This window comes from Muntiacus reevesi, chromosome 3 (genome assembly GCF_963930625.1).
Source record: "Muntiacus reevesi chromosome 3, mMunRee1.1, whole genome shotgun sequence".
NCBI classification, from domain to species: Eukaryota; Metazoa; Chordata; class Mammalia; order Artiodactyla; family Cervidae; genus Muntiacus; species Muntiacus reevesi.
In genome coordinates this window covers 86869343-86889758 of record NC_089251.1, presented here as the reverse complement: position 1 = coordinate 86889758, position 20416 = coordinate 86869343, and the positions used below count along the sequence as shown (strand labels likewise).

Sequence of the window (20416 nt, the reverse complement as noted above, 5' to 3'; positions counted from 1 at the left end):
GAAGACGTATCTGCCCTTGTTTGCCCAATCCAGTTCATTTTTCATGGTGCACCTAGAGAGTTCTTTTAGATACAAACCTGATCATATCACTCCACCTCTAAATTGTTAGTGGTTTCCAGATTATCTTTGAATGATGGTAAAACTCCCTTAACGTGGCTTTAGCATATCTATCATCTGCCCGTCTTAACTTTTAGGTTTGAATTTTGGCCTAGCCATATTGAATTTGAGTTCCTGGACCACCTGCAACCAGTCTTCTCCTCCAAGATTTATTTTAGTATGTGCTTATTCCCCCATCCCTTTCTCTTCCCCCGCCAAACATTTAATTTACTATTTTGCTTGGATAATTGAACTTACTTTTCAGAAATTAGTTCATATTCACTTCCTCAAGGAGATCTTCCCTGGTTTCTAAATTAGAATCCTATAAAATAATCCCATGTATCCTGTATTTTCCCTTTCGTTATATTTATTGTATTCTTCTGTTGAGATTCTTTTGTTAACATGAGTTTATAGCTGATGTCAGATTCTCATACACCAGTACTTTATTATAGTTATATTTTAAAATGCATCTATCTTCCTCTGTCTTACAGTATATATAGAAATATATACTGTATCTTTAATATCCAGTATGGAGCCTAGTATGTCTCTTAAAAATATTTGTATAATTGATTTAAGATGAAAGAAAAAAATTGAAGTCGCTCAGTAGTGTCTGACTCTTTGCGACCCCATGAACTGTAGCCTGCCAGGCTCCTCCATCCATGGGATTTTTCAGGCAAGAATATTGGAGTGGGGTTGCCATTTCTTTCTCCAAGGGATCTTCCTGACCTAGGAATCAAACCTAGGTCTCCTGCACTGCAGGCAGACTTTTTACTGTCTGAGCCACCAGGGAAGCTAATTTAAGATGAAATGTGAATTTATATGAAAACATGTATGCTCTGAAAGTTTGTGAAAGCTTTGGGTTTTTTAAAAAGCATGACTTAGCACTAAATTACTTACTTTTACTTCTGAGTTTTTCTACTATGAGCAACCATTGGCCCTTTTGCAGGAAAAATGATGTGAAGCTTTTTCACATCATTGAAATCTGAATAACTTTGGTGAATTGTGATAATGTCATTACTCTGTTGTGATATTTTACTATTTATTGTTAGGCAAAATGGGTTAGGCAAATTGGGTAAAGTGTAAAAGAGATCTCTGCATTATTTTTAATAACTGCATGTGAATTTATAGTTATAAAATTTGTAATTAATAAGAATCATAGACATACCAAAAGATTTACTACTCTTGAAGGAGATTTCCATAAAAGCCAAGCTAGGACTCTGGTACGGTATAAGTATTTTCCTAGTGTATTTAAAAATAATTCTTTTCCTCTGTTTAAAAACATTCCATTAGTCAGTCTCATTAGAGGCTTACATAAAAAAAGTATTCCACTTATTTCTCTTCTTCCATGGATAACAAATTGGTTACTTCTTAATTACAAAATGGGGAGATCTTTTATTTGGATTTTGGAGGTGATTTTTAAAAAAATCAATATAGTTAAAACTAGACTTTACAGAAAACTACTTATTCCATTAGTTTGCTATATGGATTCTGAGAAGTACAATAGCTTATTTTGTTGTTTTTAACATTGCTAACTATAAGATTAACATTTTCTTTAAAGCAACTTAACTTATTAAAAGCAAAACAGAAGGCTTTGGTGGAACAGATGGAAAAAGAAAAAATACAGAGTAACAAAGGATCATCATATAAACTTCTGGTAGAACAAGCAAAATTAAAGCAGGCTACCTCAAAGGTATGATCTTTATTTTTTAATATAATTAGAAAAGTTGTTCTTCCGTTTAGTATTAATATTTTAAATTATTTGAATAGTTAAATATCTTTAATAATGATCAGAAAGCTTTATGTTATTCTGCTTATCAGCAGAAAAATCTATCCTATGTACTTCTTTGGGGGGGAAGATAGCTTTAACTCAAGGAAATACATAGTTAATGTGGACTTAAAGTATTTTTCTAGTGTATTTTCTTTAAAGTGGATTGTGTTCCAGTAAATTGATGATAAAAGGATTCAGGATGTGTACAGTTTTCTTAATGTATCCATTCTGAGTGAAAATTAATTTCAGTGATTTTTAAAGTTTTTTTAAAAATAATGACTTTTTTTTTTCAACTTGGGGGATAGCATTACAATAGCAATGAAGTTTGCATATTGTGTTTCTATAAATATGAGATTACAATTATTCCAGCAAAATTTGAAATGAATTAATACTCTATGCTTTGTATGTATAGGTTTCTTTACCATTCACCTTTAAAGATTATGTTTAGGGTGTTTTGGTAATATTTAAAGTAATAGATTTGCCCTAATAGAGCCTTTTTATAGAATTCCTCCTTTCTGAAATTCTGTCAGACATCTGATGCATTATTCTAAAATAGACAAAGGCATATATTGTCAGTATAGTTTTTAATAATCTTACTTTCTGAAGCTTATGGTTTGCTTAAAAATCGTGTTCTTTAAAATTGTAGGTTTTCTGAGTGTATATTTTCATCCCAGAAATAAACTCATATTGAAAGAATTTTCATTCAATAAACATTGACTTAATATTGTAAATTTCTGTGTATAGCACTTTAAGGATTTGATTCGGTTACGTCGGACAGCAGAGTGGTCTCGTTCTAATTTAGACACAGAAGTTACAACAACAAAAGAAAGTCCAGAGATAGAACCACTTCCATTTACTCTGGCCCATGAACGTTGTATTTCAGTAGTCCAGAAACTTGTCCTGTTTCTCCTCTCTATGGATTTTACATGCCATGCAGATCTCTTATTATTTGTTTGTAAGGTAAGTAAACTAATAGGCCTAATTTATAATTACAGGCTTAGAGAATAAGAAAAAGAATGAAGAAAAAAAATACAGTTTTAAATTGAGTTTTAAGAGAAATAAAAGTGCCTTGGTTTTCCTCTTATGCGGTTTAGTTTTTTTTAATGTGCCTTGAAAGATTTTAGAAATACTTGGGCACTTATTTTTAGGAGACCTATTATACATTTTTAATCTAGTTAAAACTAGATTAATGTAGACTTGAAATGTAAATAGTGTGAAGTGAAGTGAAAGTTGCTCAGTCATGTCTGACTCTGTGACCACAGGGACTACACAGTCCATGGAATTCTACTGGCCAGAATACTGGAGTGGGTAGCCTTTCCCTTCTCCAGAGGGAAAAGCCCTGAAGGCTTTCCTGTAGCATATTCATTGTTTGTAGAAATTGAACTTTTCAACTCATTTTTTTACCCGGATTTTAACTTTTGATCCATGAAGTTACATTTCCTTTGCATTTCATGTCAAACAGTTATATTTTGACATCAGACACATTCTATTTGAAAAGTTACTTCAATGCTTTATTTTTGGAGAAAACATGTAATGGCTACTTAAGTGTTTGATTTTATAAAATGTATTACAGGTTCTTGCACGCATTGCAAATGCCACGAGGCCAACTATACATCTATGTGAGATTGTGAACGAACCCCAACTGGAAAGACTGCTATTACTTTTGGTTGGAACTGACTTCAATAGAGGAGATATATCTTGGGGTGGTGCTTGGGCTCAATATTCCTTAACTTGTATGCTACAGGATATTTTAGCAGGTTTGTTAGGATTTATTTTTAATAAGGTATATCAAAATGAGCTTGTTGATGCTTGACTAATCATTAAAGGAAACTGTGCCCCTCAAAAGTGTAAAATGTCTTATCTCAGCAGTAGCAACCTTTTTGAATTATTTCTGTGTTTAATTATGTTACCACCTGTGATAAATGCAAGTGTTTATGGAGGAATTAGGTTATAAAGTGCAGGGATACGGGAGCTAGTCTGTTTCCTTATTAATACCAGCAGTGGGCTGCTTCCAAGTTCTCTTGGTATGCTTGAGGAAGGTACTCCCTATTCCTCAGTTTCTTTCATCTGTAAAATAAGGATAATAAAAACATCTTTATTATTATTTTGATGAATAAGTGAGTTAATATATTTAAAGTGATGCTAATGACTCCTTGTTCATAAGGCACACATTTTGTGTTTTTACTATTTAGCATTTGAAGTTAGTGCAGTGGAAGGCCCTAGCATTTCCTTGGATAAATGAGGACTCCTTTGTCTCAGAATCTTTTATGGTTGGTAGAGTGTACATGCTATTCTCTATACTAGATGAAAAAATATGTTTTGGGTGTCTTTACTAATTACTAAAGCAGTTAAGGTGATGATTTTCTCACCTGCAGGAGAATTGCTGGCTCCAGTAGCTGCAGAAGCCATGGAGGAAGGAACAGTGAGTGATGATGTAGGTGCAACAGCTGGTGACTCTGACGACTCCCTGCAGCAGTCTTCAGTTCAGCTGCTGGAAACTATCGATGAACCTTTGACACATGATATGACAGGTACATCCTTTGCTTTTTAACTAAACATATCCTTAGCTCTTTTTTTAAAAATGTGAACTTAAATTTCAAAATTAAGAATATTAATGAAGTGTAAAATTTTTATAGTAAGTCTTTGGCCTTAGTAACCATATCAGTATTTTTCTGATAAACAGGTTTTACTTTGATTTTCTGCATGCTTCTTTTTAAAAATAATTTTTCTTTATTTATTTATGCCTGTGCTGGTTCTTCATCACTGCATGGGCCTTTTTGTAGTTTCGGTGAGCGGAGGCTACTCCTCATTGCAGCGTGTAGGCTTCTGATTGTGGTGTCTTCTCTTGGTGCAGAGCACCTGCTCTGGGTGCACAGGCTTCAGTAGTTGCAGTTCCTGGGCTCTAGATCACAGGCTCAGTTGTGGTGGCAAACAGGGTTAGTGCTCCGCGGCAGGTGTGGGCTTCCCTGACCCAGACTCATCTCCTGTCTCCTGCATTGGCAGGCGGATTATTCACTGCTGAGCCACCGGGGAAGTACTTTGCATGCTTTTTCTAGTAAAATGGTATTCTTTCTCAGTTTCCATGTTATTTTGATACAGTCTTGGCTCTGTGGAAGCAATTACAAGCTAGAAAGAAGTTAAAAATACACAGTGGTAAAGACAGCAGTGGCTCTTGTCTTTTTTCTTTCTTTGTTTTCTGCCTTTTCAAAACTATAGTGTGCATCTTAGCATCTACAGACCTTTGTGGTGTACTCCCTACTTTTCAAGACTCTGTTTAAGTTATTTCCTTATATGTTGCAATGCTACAGTCATTTCATTTGTTTCATTACTTAGAGTCTCTCATGATTTTATCCTTTCTGTCTGATAGTCCCTTTACCTGGAGTAGACTTTCTTCTCTAGTTTGCATAGTGAACTTGTCTGAGATTCACATATAGCTTCCCTCCTCCAAGAATCTTTTCCCATCACCACCAGCTCTGTTGGAGACTGCTGTTGGTGCTCCCTACTTCATTGATTGTCTCCAGTAGCAGCTACCATGCTGTATTTGGTTTAATTTCCATTGTGTACCCTCACCTTTGAACCCCTGTTAATTTATTGGAAGGTAGAGATTTATTTTATTGATCTTCATATACTCAAACCCTAATGAGTCTGATGTTTTCTTAACGTTGTATAAATACATGTTGAATAAAAAAGGTTGAGAAAGAAAGGAAGAGAAAGGTTGGAAGGCATAAAAGGCTGGTCAAGCATTTGCAATCATCTGAGAGCAGAATAGTTTCTAACTCATGATAGAAAAATAAGGTGAATAGCAGTGTTCTTAAAACTTTACTTTTCACTTTAATAATGGGTTTTCTTTCCCTAACTATTGGATGTAATTTATGAATTAAATGTTTGAGGCAATAAAATGAACAATATTGTTCATTCTAGAAATGATTATTTTTAATAACAAAGTTTATGTAACCTGATTCAACAAGGACTAATCCTATGGTCTTTTCCCCTAGGAAGTTACATACTGTTGCACTGGTGTTTTTAATTGTGTGTTATAGGATGATGTGTTTGTGTACTTACTTAGGCTTAATTGTCAAGTATAAAAATTTAGAGACTTCTGTATCAGAAACATTTTATATTTAAGTAAATGCAATTTCTTTGTAATTAAAAGCAGTAGTATATTGGGTAAATTTTATATATTCCACCAAAAAAATCACTTTAAATTATTTGAAGGTGCACCTCCTCTTTCCTCTTTGGAAAAAGATAAAGAAATTGACCTTGAGCTACTTCAGGATCTAATGGAAGTTGACATTGATCCTTTAGATATTGATTTGGAAAAGGATCCTCTTGCAGCCAAAGTCTTTAAGGTATGATCCACTAAAATATTCTTAGCAATTAAAATCTTTCATCTTATACTTCTGGTTTATTGATTGCTTAAAAGAGGAAAGTATACACTTAATGTAACCCATTATTTAGTTTACTCAAAATTAAATTACTATAGATACTATAGTAGATTTTTTATGATACTATTAGAATGTTATAAGAAGAACTGACATCATTTTTTTAATATAGCTGCTAATATTATCTTAAATGTTAATAAGAACCATTAATAAACATAGGAGGTAAGGTTATGGAGTACTGATGTTTCAAGCAGCATTTAAGCTCATCCAGGTTGATTTCATTGCAGAATCTACGTCTTTACTAGCCGCTACTCTTTCTAAAAGAGATACATCTCTAATACTTTAGTTTATTTTGTTTGTAAGAGATTTTATTAAGATGCTAGATTCTAATAAATAAGGTCTTTTTAGACTTGGGGATACAATGGAATATTCTGAACCATTCCTATGGATCATTAAGTTTATGTTTTAAAAACTTAAAGGGTAAGGGGAGTGTTTACTTTGTAGCCCTGTTTGAGTTAAGGTGGTATAAATAATATGTTACTCTTAGTGAAGAGTCAAAAATAAACCACAGTTTTTTCTGTTTTTTTAAGCCAATAAGCAGTACGTGGTATGACTATTGGGGTGCTGATTATGGCACCTACAATTACAACCCATACATTGGAGGTCTTGGGATTCCTGTAGCAAAGCCACCAGCAAATGCAGAGAAGAATGGATCACAGACAGTTAGTGTTTCAGTGTCTCAGGGTAAGTGAGGCGCTGTTATCAAGACAAGCTATTCTTACAAGTTCTCAGTTTGTGTATTCTTGGTCTCCTGAGAATTTGATCCTGAATGTATGCTGAGAGAGTTTATTATTGCAGGGGTGCCTTGAGAGTGACTGACACTGAGAGCTGTGTGTTGGTCAGTTTGGAAGCATTTCTATTTATGGTCCATCTTTTGTTTCTCAAAATAACACTTAGCAAAATATACTTGGGAGTTGTGTGAGTTTGCCAGTGGTTTTAATTATTTTTATTGTTATTGCACTTTCTTTTATTTTTATTGTTATTATAATGGTAAGTTTATATTTTATCTGTGAGCAGGGTGAAGTCATGTTGAGCATTGTTTTTGCACTCTTCTAGTCACAGAGTATATAACTCTTTTCAATGAAATATTTTCTTAAATTTTGAATCAGCCATAGATTTACTGAAGAGTTACAAGTATAATACAGAGAACAGCTTTATCCTGGCCCATTTGGGAATAAGTTGTTAATCTGATATTTTTCTATTTTGTTTTGTTTTACAAAGCAGGACATTTCTTCTACATAAACACATCAGGAAGCACATTCCATCAAAATCAGGAAATTAACATTAGTACTAACCAAGACTCCATTTAGGTTTCAGCAGTTGTGTCTAAATAATGTCCTTTATGCAAAATGATCCAGTACAAAAGTGTGCGTTGCATTTTACAGTTGACCCTTGAGTAATGGGGGAGCAGAGGGACTCACTCCCACACAGTTGAAAGTCTGTATGTAACTTTACAGTTGGTTATTTCTCTCTAAAGTTGCGTGCGTGCGTGCGTGCGTGCGTGCGTGTGTGTGTGTGTGTGTGTGTGTGTGTGTGTGAAGTCACTTAAGTCCTGTCTGGCTCTGTGTGACCTTAATGGCTGCAGCCAGCCAGTCTCCTTTTCCTATGGGGATTCTCTAGACAAGAATATTGGAGTGGGTTGCTGTGCCCTCCTTTAGGGAATCTTCCCAACCCATGGATCGAACCTGAGTGTCTTATGTCTCCTGCATTGGCAGGCAAGTTCTTTACCACTAGTGCCACCTGGGAAGCCCTTTGCATCCATGCATTCAGCCAACTGGATCGTGTAGTATATATTTATTGAAAAAAATACGTGTAAGTTGACTTGTGCAGTTCCAAGTGTGTTTTTCGTGGGTGAACTATAGTTACCATCTCTCTTCAGTGTTACTCAGTTTGCCACACTTTTACAGAGGTGACTTTCATGAGCTGGATGCTTTTGAAGATTATAAGCCAGTTCTTTGGTAGAATTTCCCTCACTTGGGGTTTGTATGCTCTTTCCTCATGATTAGATTGTGGTTATGTGACTTTGGCCGTAATATTAGGAAACAGTAGTGTCGGGTTTTTCTTATTGCATCCCATTAGGTCACTCATGATTTTAATTTGGATCATTGCTGGTGGTCTTCAGTCTAATTACTTGATAAAAGAGTTGTCTATCAAAATTTTCCAGTGAAAAATTATTCTTTTCCCTTTTGTAAAAATAAATTTTATTGGTTGGAGTGACAGAAGAATACTTGGAAACTTCTTTTTTTAAAAAGAAGTTAATAGTTTATTCATTTACTTCTGAATAGACCAGTGGTTTCCTTTTTTTATTCAGTGTGTTATAATTTGTTATTACCATTATTTATTTGTCTTAAAATATAGGGAAGATAAAGTTTTCCATTTTAGCCATTTTTAAATGTATAGTTCTATGCATTAGGTAAATTCAGTTATCATTATTTATTTTGATATTCAATTTGCCCTGATTTGACCAGTGATATCTCCTTTAAACTGATCTCTGTTTTTTTTGTTTTTTTTTTTTGACATATCCTCATCTTTCTTTGAACATTTCCCTGTTTTTTGGCGTAACAAGATGCCCCAAGCTCATCATTTACTTTCCCAGACTGAGAATTAGCCACTTCATGAACAAAAAAGATATTTCAAAACCTTTTAGTGGAAGAATTCAAGATTTGAGTACTAGATATACTTGTTGCTAAATTGGGGCTGTTTCTGTGGTCTCTTGATGGACAAATCTAGGGAATGTGTACACACATTTGTGGTTATATTTATTTCTGTATTTGTTTGTCTATCCAGCATGCCACAAGTTCACATTGATACATCAGTTAATCTAACTAATCTAACTCCATAGGCCTCATTTTTCCTTTGTTCATATTTCTCTTTTCTCTTGATAGCGAGGTGCTTGAGTCTCGTTATCCTTAATTTATTTGCTTCCATTGTCATCACTTCCCTTACTTGGTGCCTCTGTATCTCCACTGTCCCGTCTCTAGCCTCCTTTGCCCAGATACTGTTACCTGCTGTAACTCTGGGACCCGTGCCAGGTTATTCTACTGTGAAGATGCATTCCTCACCGTTTGGGGCTCAGATGTCAGCATTTTGTTGTAGGAAGTAGAACATGAATAATAATTATTAAATGGCTTTTGTTTTTTATTTGTTTTTTGTAGCCCTAGATGCTCGCCTAGAAGTTGGACTCGAACAACAAGCAGAACTTATGTTGAAAATGATGTCTACCCTGGAAGCAGATTCCATTTTACAGGCATTAACAAATACATCTCCTACATGTATGTAAAAGTCACCACTCTTAGAGAGTTATACTTAACAGCTTATCTCTCGATTATCGTCAGATGTACTCAGTAACAATGGATTTTTTTATAACTTATTTTTGGCTGCACTGAGTCTTTGTTGCTTTGCAAGGGCTTTCTCTAGTTGTGGTGACGAGGGGCTACTCTCTTCTGCAGTCGTGGGCTTCTCATTGTGGTGGCTTCTCTTGTTGTGGAGCATACACACAGGCTCATTAGTTGCGGCTCTCGGGCTCTAGAGCGCTGGCTCCGTACTTGTGGCACACGGACTTTGCTGCTCCACGGCACGTGGATTCTTCCTGAGCCAGAGATTGCACTCGTGTCTCCTGCACTGGCAGGCAGATTCTTATCCACTGTACTACCAGGGAACTACCAGTGACATATTTTTAAATTCTCCCTTGCTAATTTAGTAGCAAGTTGAGAGATAAGATAGAGGATTAATGAATTTGGAGAGTAGAAGGGGAACAGAACACCTCCATGTAGTGTTCTTAAGTTCAGTCCAAAAACTTGAGTCATGTTGTTGTCATTTGTGGTAGTGTGAGGTTAATGACATTCTTGGGGAAGCCTGCATAGCTAGCTGCCTAGGAGTTTGTTGCATTATATCCAGATTTATGATAAAGTGAGTTTCTTGATGTTACCATCTTTATCTTCCTTGAAGACATATGAAAGATGAAAGACATATCATGATGATAGCCAAATGGGTCTGACTGAACTACAGAATTAAGAGGACTTACTACCACAATTATCTATTGCAAAAGAAGAAAAACTTTTTATAGTGAATGAGCAGGTAGTAAATATTTTAGGCTCTCTGGGGCTGTGCATTGTGTTTTGCAGTTCCACTCTGACTTAAGCAGCTGTAGACAACATAGACCTAAGTGAGTAGCTATGGCTATTACGAAAACCGTGTCACAGAGTCTGGTGGCCTGCCAGATTTGGCCAGTAGGACACGGTCTGCTGACTGTCGATGTTGTGCTAGACTTCAGTAGATCCACTTCTGTCACGTGAGTACAGATGAGATAGCAGCCTGTCTACCTTAAGATAGAGCTGTGCTAGGGAGATGGTGATGTTTTTACTTCTCTTAGATCAAGAAAAATGAAAGTGTGGTGGGCATGGAGATGAATAAAAGTATAGGGATACTAGTTAGAACCTAGGAAGCATGTTATGTCCTTCTTCTCTAAAGGAGAGTTCACAATTCTTTTCAATAGAGAAATTTGGGTTTTCAGATCTTCCTATGTAAAGTTGAATTCTTTTGCTTTGCATTTTTCATTTTTTTCTTGCCTTAGGAAGTATAGAAAAAATAGAAAACCCTAAGAATTGGTGTAGTGTTCTGCTTCTTGATATATTCTATCTTTTGATTATTCTTCTGCCCAAAACTGTGTTCCTCATTTAATATAAAACTTTCTAAATATATGAGAAAGTTCTCTTAGCATCCCTTTATTTCTCTGCTCACCATGAATCTATACTCAGTTAGTTTGGTGTGTGTATTCTCGCATCAGTACTTTTCAATATTTCCCTGACAATTTTAATGTACCATTTAAGGTTTAGAATCAATGGGTTAGAGTCAAGATTGTTCTAAAGCCATCTTCTCAAGAAATAGGCAAGGGTCTTCTTTCTTTCCCTTTTTCCCCCCTCTTATTAATTAGGAGAAAATTGCAGATAGAAATTGCTAGAGAGTAAAGTTCTTTCCCTTTGGTGGACAAGTACCGTGAATTTGGGAGCTTCTCTTTGTGGTGATTTTTCTTTTGAACTTTGAAGTAATGTTGTAAAACCTTGTTTTCAAACAATGTAATGCTGAATCATTAGAAAAAAATGCAATTTTAATTAAAAAAAAAAAAAAAAACACTTTCACTTAACTGTACATATTAATAGCCAGTTAACAATTCTCCTGCTACTTTGTGATAAAATCACAATTGTGTTTAATTTTCAGTATCACAGTCTCCCACCGGAACAGATGATTCACTTCTAGGGGGCTTACAAGCAGCAAACCAGTCCAACCAGCTTATTGTACAGTTATCGTCTGTCCCAATGTTAAATGTTTGTTTCAACAAACTTTTTTCCATGCTTCAAGTCCATCATGTTCAGGTATGACTTCAGGAGAAATGGTGTATTTTTAGATGTTGTTGCCAGCCTGGAAAAGATGAAATAACTAGAAAGATCAGTCTCAATCAGACAGGGATGATTTCTTTGTCATATTCAGATGGAAAAATCTTGGAGTTATTTTAATTAACCACAGTTCATCAATGATAGGTTATTTATTATTTTTATGATTTTAAACCTCTTTAGTTCTAACTGCATATTATACACACACCTGTATTTAAAGACTTGAGTCACCTCTTTTAATTTAGTAAAACATTTGTATTTGGTAAATTATAAATTTTAATTTAGTTAAATTTCATTTGATCTAGATTTTTAAGATGTTCGCTCTTCACCTGAATTGAAGTAACCAAAAATAATATTTAATTGGCAAATTATTTACTCATAATTGTAAGGATTCATACATAAGTTTTTTTGTTTACATGGTATTTCGTGATATCATGGGTACATTTTCTTTCTGTCAATTTTCATTGTTTTTCAGTTGGAATCACTTCTCCAGTTGTGGCTCACATTGAGTCTGAATTCTAGTTCATCTGGAAACAAAGAAAATGGAGCAGACATTTTTTTATATAATGCTAATCGAATACCTGTTATTACATTAAATCAAGGTAAGATTTATTTGAAGGAAAATCATTAACATAGCATAAAGTAAGTTAAAAAGAAAATGATTAGGTTAATAATCTTTATCATGGTTGTAATGTTTTAGAAAAAAAAATCACCTATTTTAATATACTAACTTATTAATTAGCAGGAAAGAGGACAGAAAACTGTATTCTTTGATCTGTATTATGTCTGTCAGACATAAACGGTACAGTGTTCTGTTAATCTTTACATTGTATTTCCTTAAAGTATTGTCTTGTTCATAAGCTATTCTTTTCTGTTTTTAATTCCTTATTCATTTGGCGGTGTCGGGGTTAGTTATTGGGTCTTAGTTGCGGCACACAGGATCTTGATTGTGTGATTCTTGTTGCATCTTGTGCGTCTTTTGCTGTGGTGCACAGACTCTCTGGGTGAGGCACATGGGCTTAGTTCCCCTACCAGGCATCGAACTCTTGTCCTCTGCACTGCAAGGCGGATTCTTAACCATGGGGAAGTCCCGTAAGCTATTCTTTTGCAACTGGTGCTTTTTAAAAATGTTCAGTAACTCTAGGAGAATTAGTAGGTTGGAGAAAGATAACAATTTTTTTGTAGAAGTTGTGTTCATTCATTTTGTTCTTTTCTTGAGAAGCGCAGCAATGTGGGAATTGCAGGACTTGAATAATATCCTTCAATAGGAATAGAACTCACTTTCAGCTCTGGTTACAGGAATCTGTTTAAAGAAAAGTAATAGTTATTTATTCCTGGTGCTTTCTCTCTGGTGATGTGCATTACACAATATTAGATAGAATCTGTAGAGGGTCTGCACATTTTAATTATGTCTTTAAATTCCTCCTGTCTTTTTTTCCCCATTCCTTTGCACGGTTTTTTGTCAAAAAATGGTAGTTTGGTAGTTAGACCTGGAGCTTAATCTGATTTTTTGTTCTATTATTTAAAGGCAGTTTCATAGGTTGTTTGTTTTTGTGTTGTTAGTAGGCATTGATGATTAATCCCTAGAATTACTAGTCATTCACAGGAAGTTTCAAAATGAAAATAGTCTAACTTTGTTATTCCTTTTTTTATTTATCTTGAAATATCAATACTTCCATAAAGAGAAACTTCCTTTAATGTGCTATCATGTCACCCTTTGGACGTACAGTTTGTATAATGGAGGCAGAAAAAAGCTGGAAATTTTTTGTATTTTAAAATTAAATTTTAAAGTTAATTGGTTCACAAGTAATCTATAATCTAGACCACTTAGCTTCTTTAATAAATATAAGTTCATGATTTAAAAATATTTCTTAATGTTTCTGTCATAATCATTGTTTATTGATGCTGAAATTATGCTGTTTGTAGTCAATAAGGTGCTTTCTTTTTAGATTGCTTTGGTTTTGATTTTTGTGAAATACACAACATCTTCTTTAGGTTTTAGTATGATACGTGTTGCAGACTATATATATTTCCTGCCTGGGATCTGGAATCAGCCATTTTACTTGGCGTTTTAAGGGCACAATTAAATGCTCTATATTATGTTTGCTTATTTTTAATACCTTTTTTCATTTCTCCACCTGTCACATGTGCTTCTTATCTAGGCCTTGTAGGCGATTTAGTTATTGTTTTAGTTTGTGCTTTTCCTGGGAAGTTGCATTGATTTTGAATGATCTGCCCCACCCCTATCTTTCCAAGATGCCCTATTATTTTCAGTTTATGGTTTTGCAGAGTATGAGGATATTTAATAAAAAACAAATTGTATATAGCCTGTAGTTTGGAAAGGATGACAAATGTGTAGTGATGACATGTTATTTGTCATGGAATGAGCTTTAAATTTAGACATAAAATGTTGCTGACTCTAGTACTTTAGTTATATCTAATGGGAAAATCTGATTTATGTTTTGAGGACACTAGTGAATTGATTTAAAAAATAATGTCATGATTTTAAATGCTCTTCGTTTTAATTCTTAGTAAACATTGGCTATTTCTGAGTAAAAATTTCCCCTTTCTCTTTCCACGTAGCATCAATAACCAGCTTTCTCACGGTGTTAGCTTGGTATCCCAATACTTTGCTCCGGACATGGTGCCTTGTGCTTCATAGTCTAACTCTCATGACAAACATGCAGCTTAACCGTAAGTCAGACATTCCTTTATATCTCTGACATACACTTTGTTTTTCTTACTATCAGGTTCTTGAAAAGCTATTTCCAAGAAGTGAAATGGTTGTGAAATGATTGAATTTATTATTTGAATATGAGTCTGTTAGACTTGTTCTTGTTCTTACTATGTCTTGTCCTTTGTGCTTCTTTCCCTTGATTATATACTCCCATGTATCTATAATTACAAGTTTAAATTATATTTTTACCTTCTAAAAACTTTTAGTTTTAAAAATTGATTACTTTTAGAGTACAAAATCAAGTATTTAATGTTAGCCTGTGTCTTGTGCTGGTTATTTATTCTTTTTAAAGTAACTTAGCACTTAAAAATGGTTTATTCATTAATATATTCATGAACATATATGACTAGATACCTCAGTTTGTGTTTTTCACATCTAAAATCTGTTTTCATGGAACCTACTTGTTTCTTCTCAGATTCCAAACTCCCAATAGTTTCCTACTTTCTTTACCCCACTTCCTTATTTCCTGTTTAAGATAGTAAAATTAATTTTTGAAACTTTTAAGAACGAAACTTCCCTGGTGGCTCAGACGGTAAAAAATCTGCCTGAAATTCAGGAGACCCAATTTAATCCCTATGTCAGGAAGATCCCCTGGAAAAGGGAATGACTACCTACTCCAGTATTCTTGCCAGGAAAATCCCATAGACAGAGAAGCCTGGCGGGCCACAGTCCATGGGTTCGCAAAGACTCCAACATGCTAAACCACTAAGACTCCAACATGCTAAACCACTAAGACTTTCACTTTCTATATGATACTGATGATAGATTTGACTCGAGTATTTTGTTCACTTCAAAAAACTGTTGTATTGTCAGTATATATTTTAACAGTATACAGTCTTTATGTAGCTGACATGCTAAAATGAATAAATTTTACCTCAGTTTATTTTCAAAAGCTGGGTTAAACTTTATCTGAAAAATAGATCTTTATTTCTAGAAGGGGACAGTGATTACTTAGTAAAAGGACTTACCAAAAGGACATATAAGCATTTAGTTATTTCTTTTCTACTTGTCTGTATACTGAATAAGATAAACATTAAACTAGATATTTTTCACCTCCAGAAAGGAGGCAAGAAATCTATGGTAGAGGAAAATAGAGAATGAAGCTCAGTCAGTACAGTAGAGATTTAGATTGTTTTTAGTAACTACCAGGAATCTATGAGTTTTCTTTGAAACCAAGAGATGTTTTAAATACTGCAGTTCCACTGTCTCAGACTATTTCTTGAGAACTTTTTTTTTTTTTTTTTTTTAATGCTTTATAGCTGGTTCCAGTAGTACCATTGGAACTCAGGAGAGTACTGCCCATCTGCTGGTTTCAGATGCAAACCTGATTCATGTGTTAGTGAAATTTCTTTCTGGCACAAGTCCACATGGAACAAACCAACACAGTCCACAGGTATGTGATTTTTGAAAACCAGAGATAGGCTTAGATTACATAGTAAACTTACTTGTAAAAGAAATTTTAAGTGTACCTAAATATGTAAAATTTTTACTGCTAAGGTATTAAATGATGACTTTTTATGTATAAATGTAATAAAATGTTTTGAATTATTTATAATAATATATTATTTATAATAATAATAGCTGTACTGAAACAATATAGCAGGTAGTAAGTTTTCTCTTGGAATTACTTGATTTTTATGCAAAGATGCATTTTTGGTGTTATATTGATTATTTGTGAAACCTTCTAAACAAATACTTAAATGCTAGGAAATAATTTCAAAACTTTGGGAGTTTAAAAATATTTTTAAAATAATGTATTGTGTTTAATGACCTCTATAATCAAGATTTGAGAAGTCACCTAACTTAATTCTTCTATAATATTAAATATTTTGTTCAACAAAAAGCAAAAAGTTGACATGGATGGACCTAAACAGTATTATGCTAAGTGCAGTAAAACAGAGAAAGACAAATGCTTTGTGTTTACTTATATGTAGAATCCCCCAAAAACGTAACAAATGAACAAAGGTAATAAAAGTGAAAAGAGTCATAGATACAGGGAACAAACAGGTGGTTGCTTGAATGGGGGATTGGGGTCGGGGGGTGAGAAAGATGAGAGAAATGGGTGAGGGAAATTGAGAGGTACAAATTTCCAGGTACAAAATAAATGAATCACCAGTATAAAATGTACTGTGTGGGGCATATTGTCAATAATAATGCAGTATCTTTATGATGACAGATGGTAACTAGACTTACTGTGGTGATCATTTTGAAATGTATAGAAATATCCAATCACTGTTGTACACCAGGATCTAAACAGTGTTGTAGGTGAATTTCACTTTAAAGGCAGACTCATAGAAAAGGAGATCAGAGGTGGGGGTTGGGGGAATTGGATGAAGGTAACCAGAAGGCAAAATCTTCCAGTTATAAGACAAGTAAGTACTAGGGATATAAAGTACAGCAAGATAAATGTAATTTACATTTCTGTATATTATATGTGAAAGTTTGCTGAGAGTAAATCTTGAGATTTATATAGAAAAAATTTTTTTCTTTTAATTTGTATCTATATGAGATGGATGTTCTCTAAACTTAGTGTGGTAATCATTTCATTGTGTCTGTAAGTCAAATTGTTATTCTGTACACTTCAAATTTACAGGCCTATGTGTCATTTGCATCTCAAACCTGAAAGGAAAAAGATAAATACTGCTTTTGTTAATTCAGAAAAAAAAGACACATCAGAACTTACAAGCTTTTTTAGTCTAACCATAGATATTTCTTTTATATCAATTTAAGCTTTTGTTTTACTGCTTTAAAAATTATTTTTCCTTCATTATATTTCTTTTCAAAAAAATGTATTCACTGTTCATAGTATCTTTCTAATGGACATTGTTCATAATTGTCTTGCAAGGTTATCTTTTATTTCTCAGCTATGTGCTCATCTATGTGTAAGATCTGTGTACTCTTCTGGGTGCTAGAGATTTATGTAGTTAACGAGACTGCCATTCTTGGAGCTTATATTCTGTTGGGTGCATTTAGTCAGTACTGTCATACTACAGAATAGACTTAAATTTTGTAGATCATCATAAAATAAATGAAAGAAAAAGATTAAAAAAAGAGACCATTTGTAGTTTGATTGGCCCAGAGTTTTGATGGGGAGGGGGCAGAGGCATGTTATCAAGTGATTGTTATGCATAAAGACTGCATGAATTTGGAATGTGAGGATTCCTGAAATCACTGATTCCAGCTTCTTTATTTTACTTATGAGAAAACATGCATTATCTGCATTGCCCACAATTATACAGCTAGTTCATGGTAGAGCCTGCGTGTCAGGGAGCATACCATGGTATAAAATAGTGTGTTTCCTCTCCCCCCGCTTTTTTTTTTTTTAAACGCAGAATGAAAGTTATTGAAGATCAAACTTTCCCCAGATATTTTGGTTTATAATAGGTAGTTTGGCTATGAATGTTAAGATTTTTATGCTCAGAATTAGAAATGAAGTTTGTCTAAAATGGTTTTGAGAACTACATTGCATTTTGTTTTTCCAAAACTCCTGTAGGGTTTATGATCATAACATTCCAGCATATAGTTCAGGGTACTTGGTGTAGCTCTCACTATTGTTTTTTTTTCATTGAAGAGATAGAAGTTTGGAAAGCTTTTTTTCTTTCTTTTTTTTTTTTGCAGATTGCTACAAGTTTATTTTTAGCTCTATGTTTTTTGTTTGGAGAGTTTTTTCCCTCCATTCATTTTAGTATTTGCTCTTGTAGTCATTAGAAGCATGACCTTCTGTGTATCACTTAGCCTGTCTGTTGAAATGGGATGATTAAGATTGTGAAAATCACAGTTTTTGTACTTTCAAAAGCATTATAGAGATGTTTTTTGTGTAACTTAAGTGAGTCTTTTTCTATATTGAATTAAATAAGTCTGACATAATGGAAAAATATTGACCATAGAATCTATAATTTTCAATTTAAAATATGTCAAGGCCTAAAAGCTTAGTTGGTTTCGTGCTATCACTGTTAATATTTTTGTTTTTCAAATGAGAAGTTTCAACCCTATGGCTCTTAACACTTGATACTTTCAAATGAATAATTCAGTAAATGGAATCAGTAAGCAGTTTTCAGTAGAATTACGTTTTTCTTCAGGTTGGTCCAACAGCTACGCAAGCTATGCAAGAATTTCTTACCCGATTGCAAGTGCATCTTTCTTCAACATGTCCTCAGATATTCAGTGAATTTTTGCTCAAGCTAATTCATATACTTTCAACAGAAAGGTAAATTTCAATGTCGTTAACAGATATTCCTGATGTGTTGATAGAAGCAATAGGTAATCCTCCAAATAAATTTTCTCTTATTATTTGTTGGGAGTTTATCTGGGGATAGACAAGCAGGATGATACCAAGAATTAAGAGGGAAAGATTTATTGATATGTTTCCTGATTGTTTTCTTTTCATTATGGCTCTCCCAAATCCTAAGCTTCTTCTGTTGTTAATGGAAAAATGGGTTCATAGATTAGTAGTTACAAACCTTCTATGTGAAATTTACTTGAAGCTCTTTAAATTATCCTAGAATAAATGTAAGAAATTAAAGCTACTAGTAATTTTATTTGAAACCTACTTGATAAAGATATCTTAAAAAAGAAAAATATTAATATTGTATCAAAATCCTAAATAAAATTTATTACCAAAATCAGGCACTAGGTTAAAAAGAATAAACTGTGACCATAATGGGTTGATTCTTAAAACGCATGAATACTTCAGTATCATACACTATATATCATATTAATGAATCATTTCATCATACTATGAGATATTTCATAAAAGCTGACATTGCTTTCTGAGAAAAACTTTTAATGAAATATTAACTGTCATCTTATTTAAAATTATGGGGGAAAAAAGCCATTATGAACAAACCAGACTCTATTATGTTTACTTAAAAAGTTCCCATTGATATCAGGAAGAAGTTAAAAATGCTGTTTGCTATCTTTATTATTTAATTTCATTGTGGAAGTGCCAGTGAAGTTTTAAAATATTTTAATGTATATTTGAAAATGATTAAAATAACTTGGAGATTACATCACTCTCTAACAATTAGTTTCACAATATTGGAAGTCAGAAAAAGGTATGGCTTATAATAGCATAAAATAATAAAATAAAATATTAAAAATTAATAATTGTTTTAAATGGCATACATTAATAATTTATTCATAACAATAGTTATTTTTAATAGATCCATAGCAAAATGCTTTCAACCTAATATAAGAATTAATGCAAAAAATTTATATGGAGATATGTTTTCATAGTGGCAGAAAATTTTATCTCAGAGTACTTATCCTCATTTGTGTTTTCTTTCTCCTTTATAGCTATTTTAAAATACTACTGTGGTTTTAGTTCAACTTGTTCATAGTGTATGTACTATGATGAAGCATAAGTGTGGGAAGGAGTAGATTCACAAAACCAAAAATGTGATGTTATGATATGCACACATGTCGTTGGAAAATGTGAACTTGAAGTTTTGTTGTATGATTTCGCTACAACTTCAGGAGTTTTCACAATCCCCCTTCTGGTTCAGTAATTTACTAGAAAGACTCACAGAACTCAGGAAAAACATGTTGCTTACATTTTTCAGTTTATAAAAACGCAGGAACAGCCAGATAGAATAGATGCACAGGGCAGGGTCTGTGTAGGGATGTGGAAGGGAGGGTGCCTGTGAGTGAATGTGAATTCTCAGGGCTCAGTGTTGCCTGCTTACATACCTGGAATAGCAGTGTGTTAAATATTTAGCTGAATTCTTCTTACACTTATGCATGTTGCCAGCATCTTGACTTCCCAAGTTTTGCCACAGGAAAGCCAATGCTCATATTCCACCTATGAGCTATCTTTGCATGGATTTCAGGCTTTTTGGTACCCTCAGCTCTCTGATGGGTTCAAGAAAAGCTTTGACCTTAGCTCTCTGGTGGGTTCAAGAAAAGTTATGACTTTAGAGTTAATTTGGCTTTTTAAAAAATTGTTAAGTTGGGGGGACAATGATCTTTCCACTTTCTATGTCTT

The 20416-nt window shown here is 33.8% G+C and overlaps 1 protein-coding gene across 8 annotated transcripts in view; it reads left to right on the top strand.

Annotated features, from left to right (window-relative positions):
* BIRC6 (baculoviral IAP repeat containing 6) overlaps window positions 1-20416 on the top strand; it is a 213817-nt gene that overhangs the window by 94558 nt on the left and 98843 nt on the right. For all 8 annotated transcript variants that reach the window (XR_010662357.1, XM_065929466.1, XM_065929463.1 and 5 more), the window contains 12 exons: window positions 1655-1786; window positions 2609-2824; window positions 3438-3621; window positions 4240-4395; window positions 6080-6213; window positions 6837-6990; window positions 9462-9578; window positions 11524-11678; window positions 12172-12298; window positions 14280-14390; window positions 15693-15826; window positions 18513-18640. Coding sequence is in view for 7 of the 8 variants with exons in the window: in XM_065929466.1 (XP_065785538.1) it covers window positions 1655-1786; window positions 2609-2824; window positions 3438-3621; window positions 4240-4395; window positions 6080-6213; window positions 6837-6990; window positions 9462-9578; window positions 11524-11678; window positions 12172-12298; window positions 14280-14390; window positions 15693-15826; window positions 18513-18640 (1748 nt within the window). In the remaining variant the exon portion in view is untranslated. The remainder of the gene's footprint in view (window positions 1-1654; window positions 1787-2608; window positions 2825-3437; window positions 3622-4239; window positions 4396-6079; window positions 6214-6836; window positions 6991-9461; window positions 9579-11523; window positions 11679-12171; window positions 12299-14279; window positions 14391-15692; window positions 15827-18512; window positions 18641-20416) is intronic.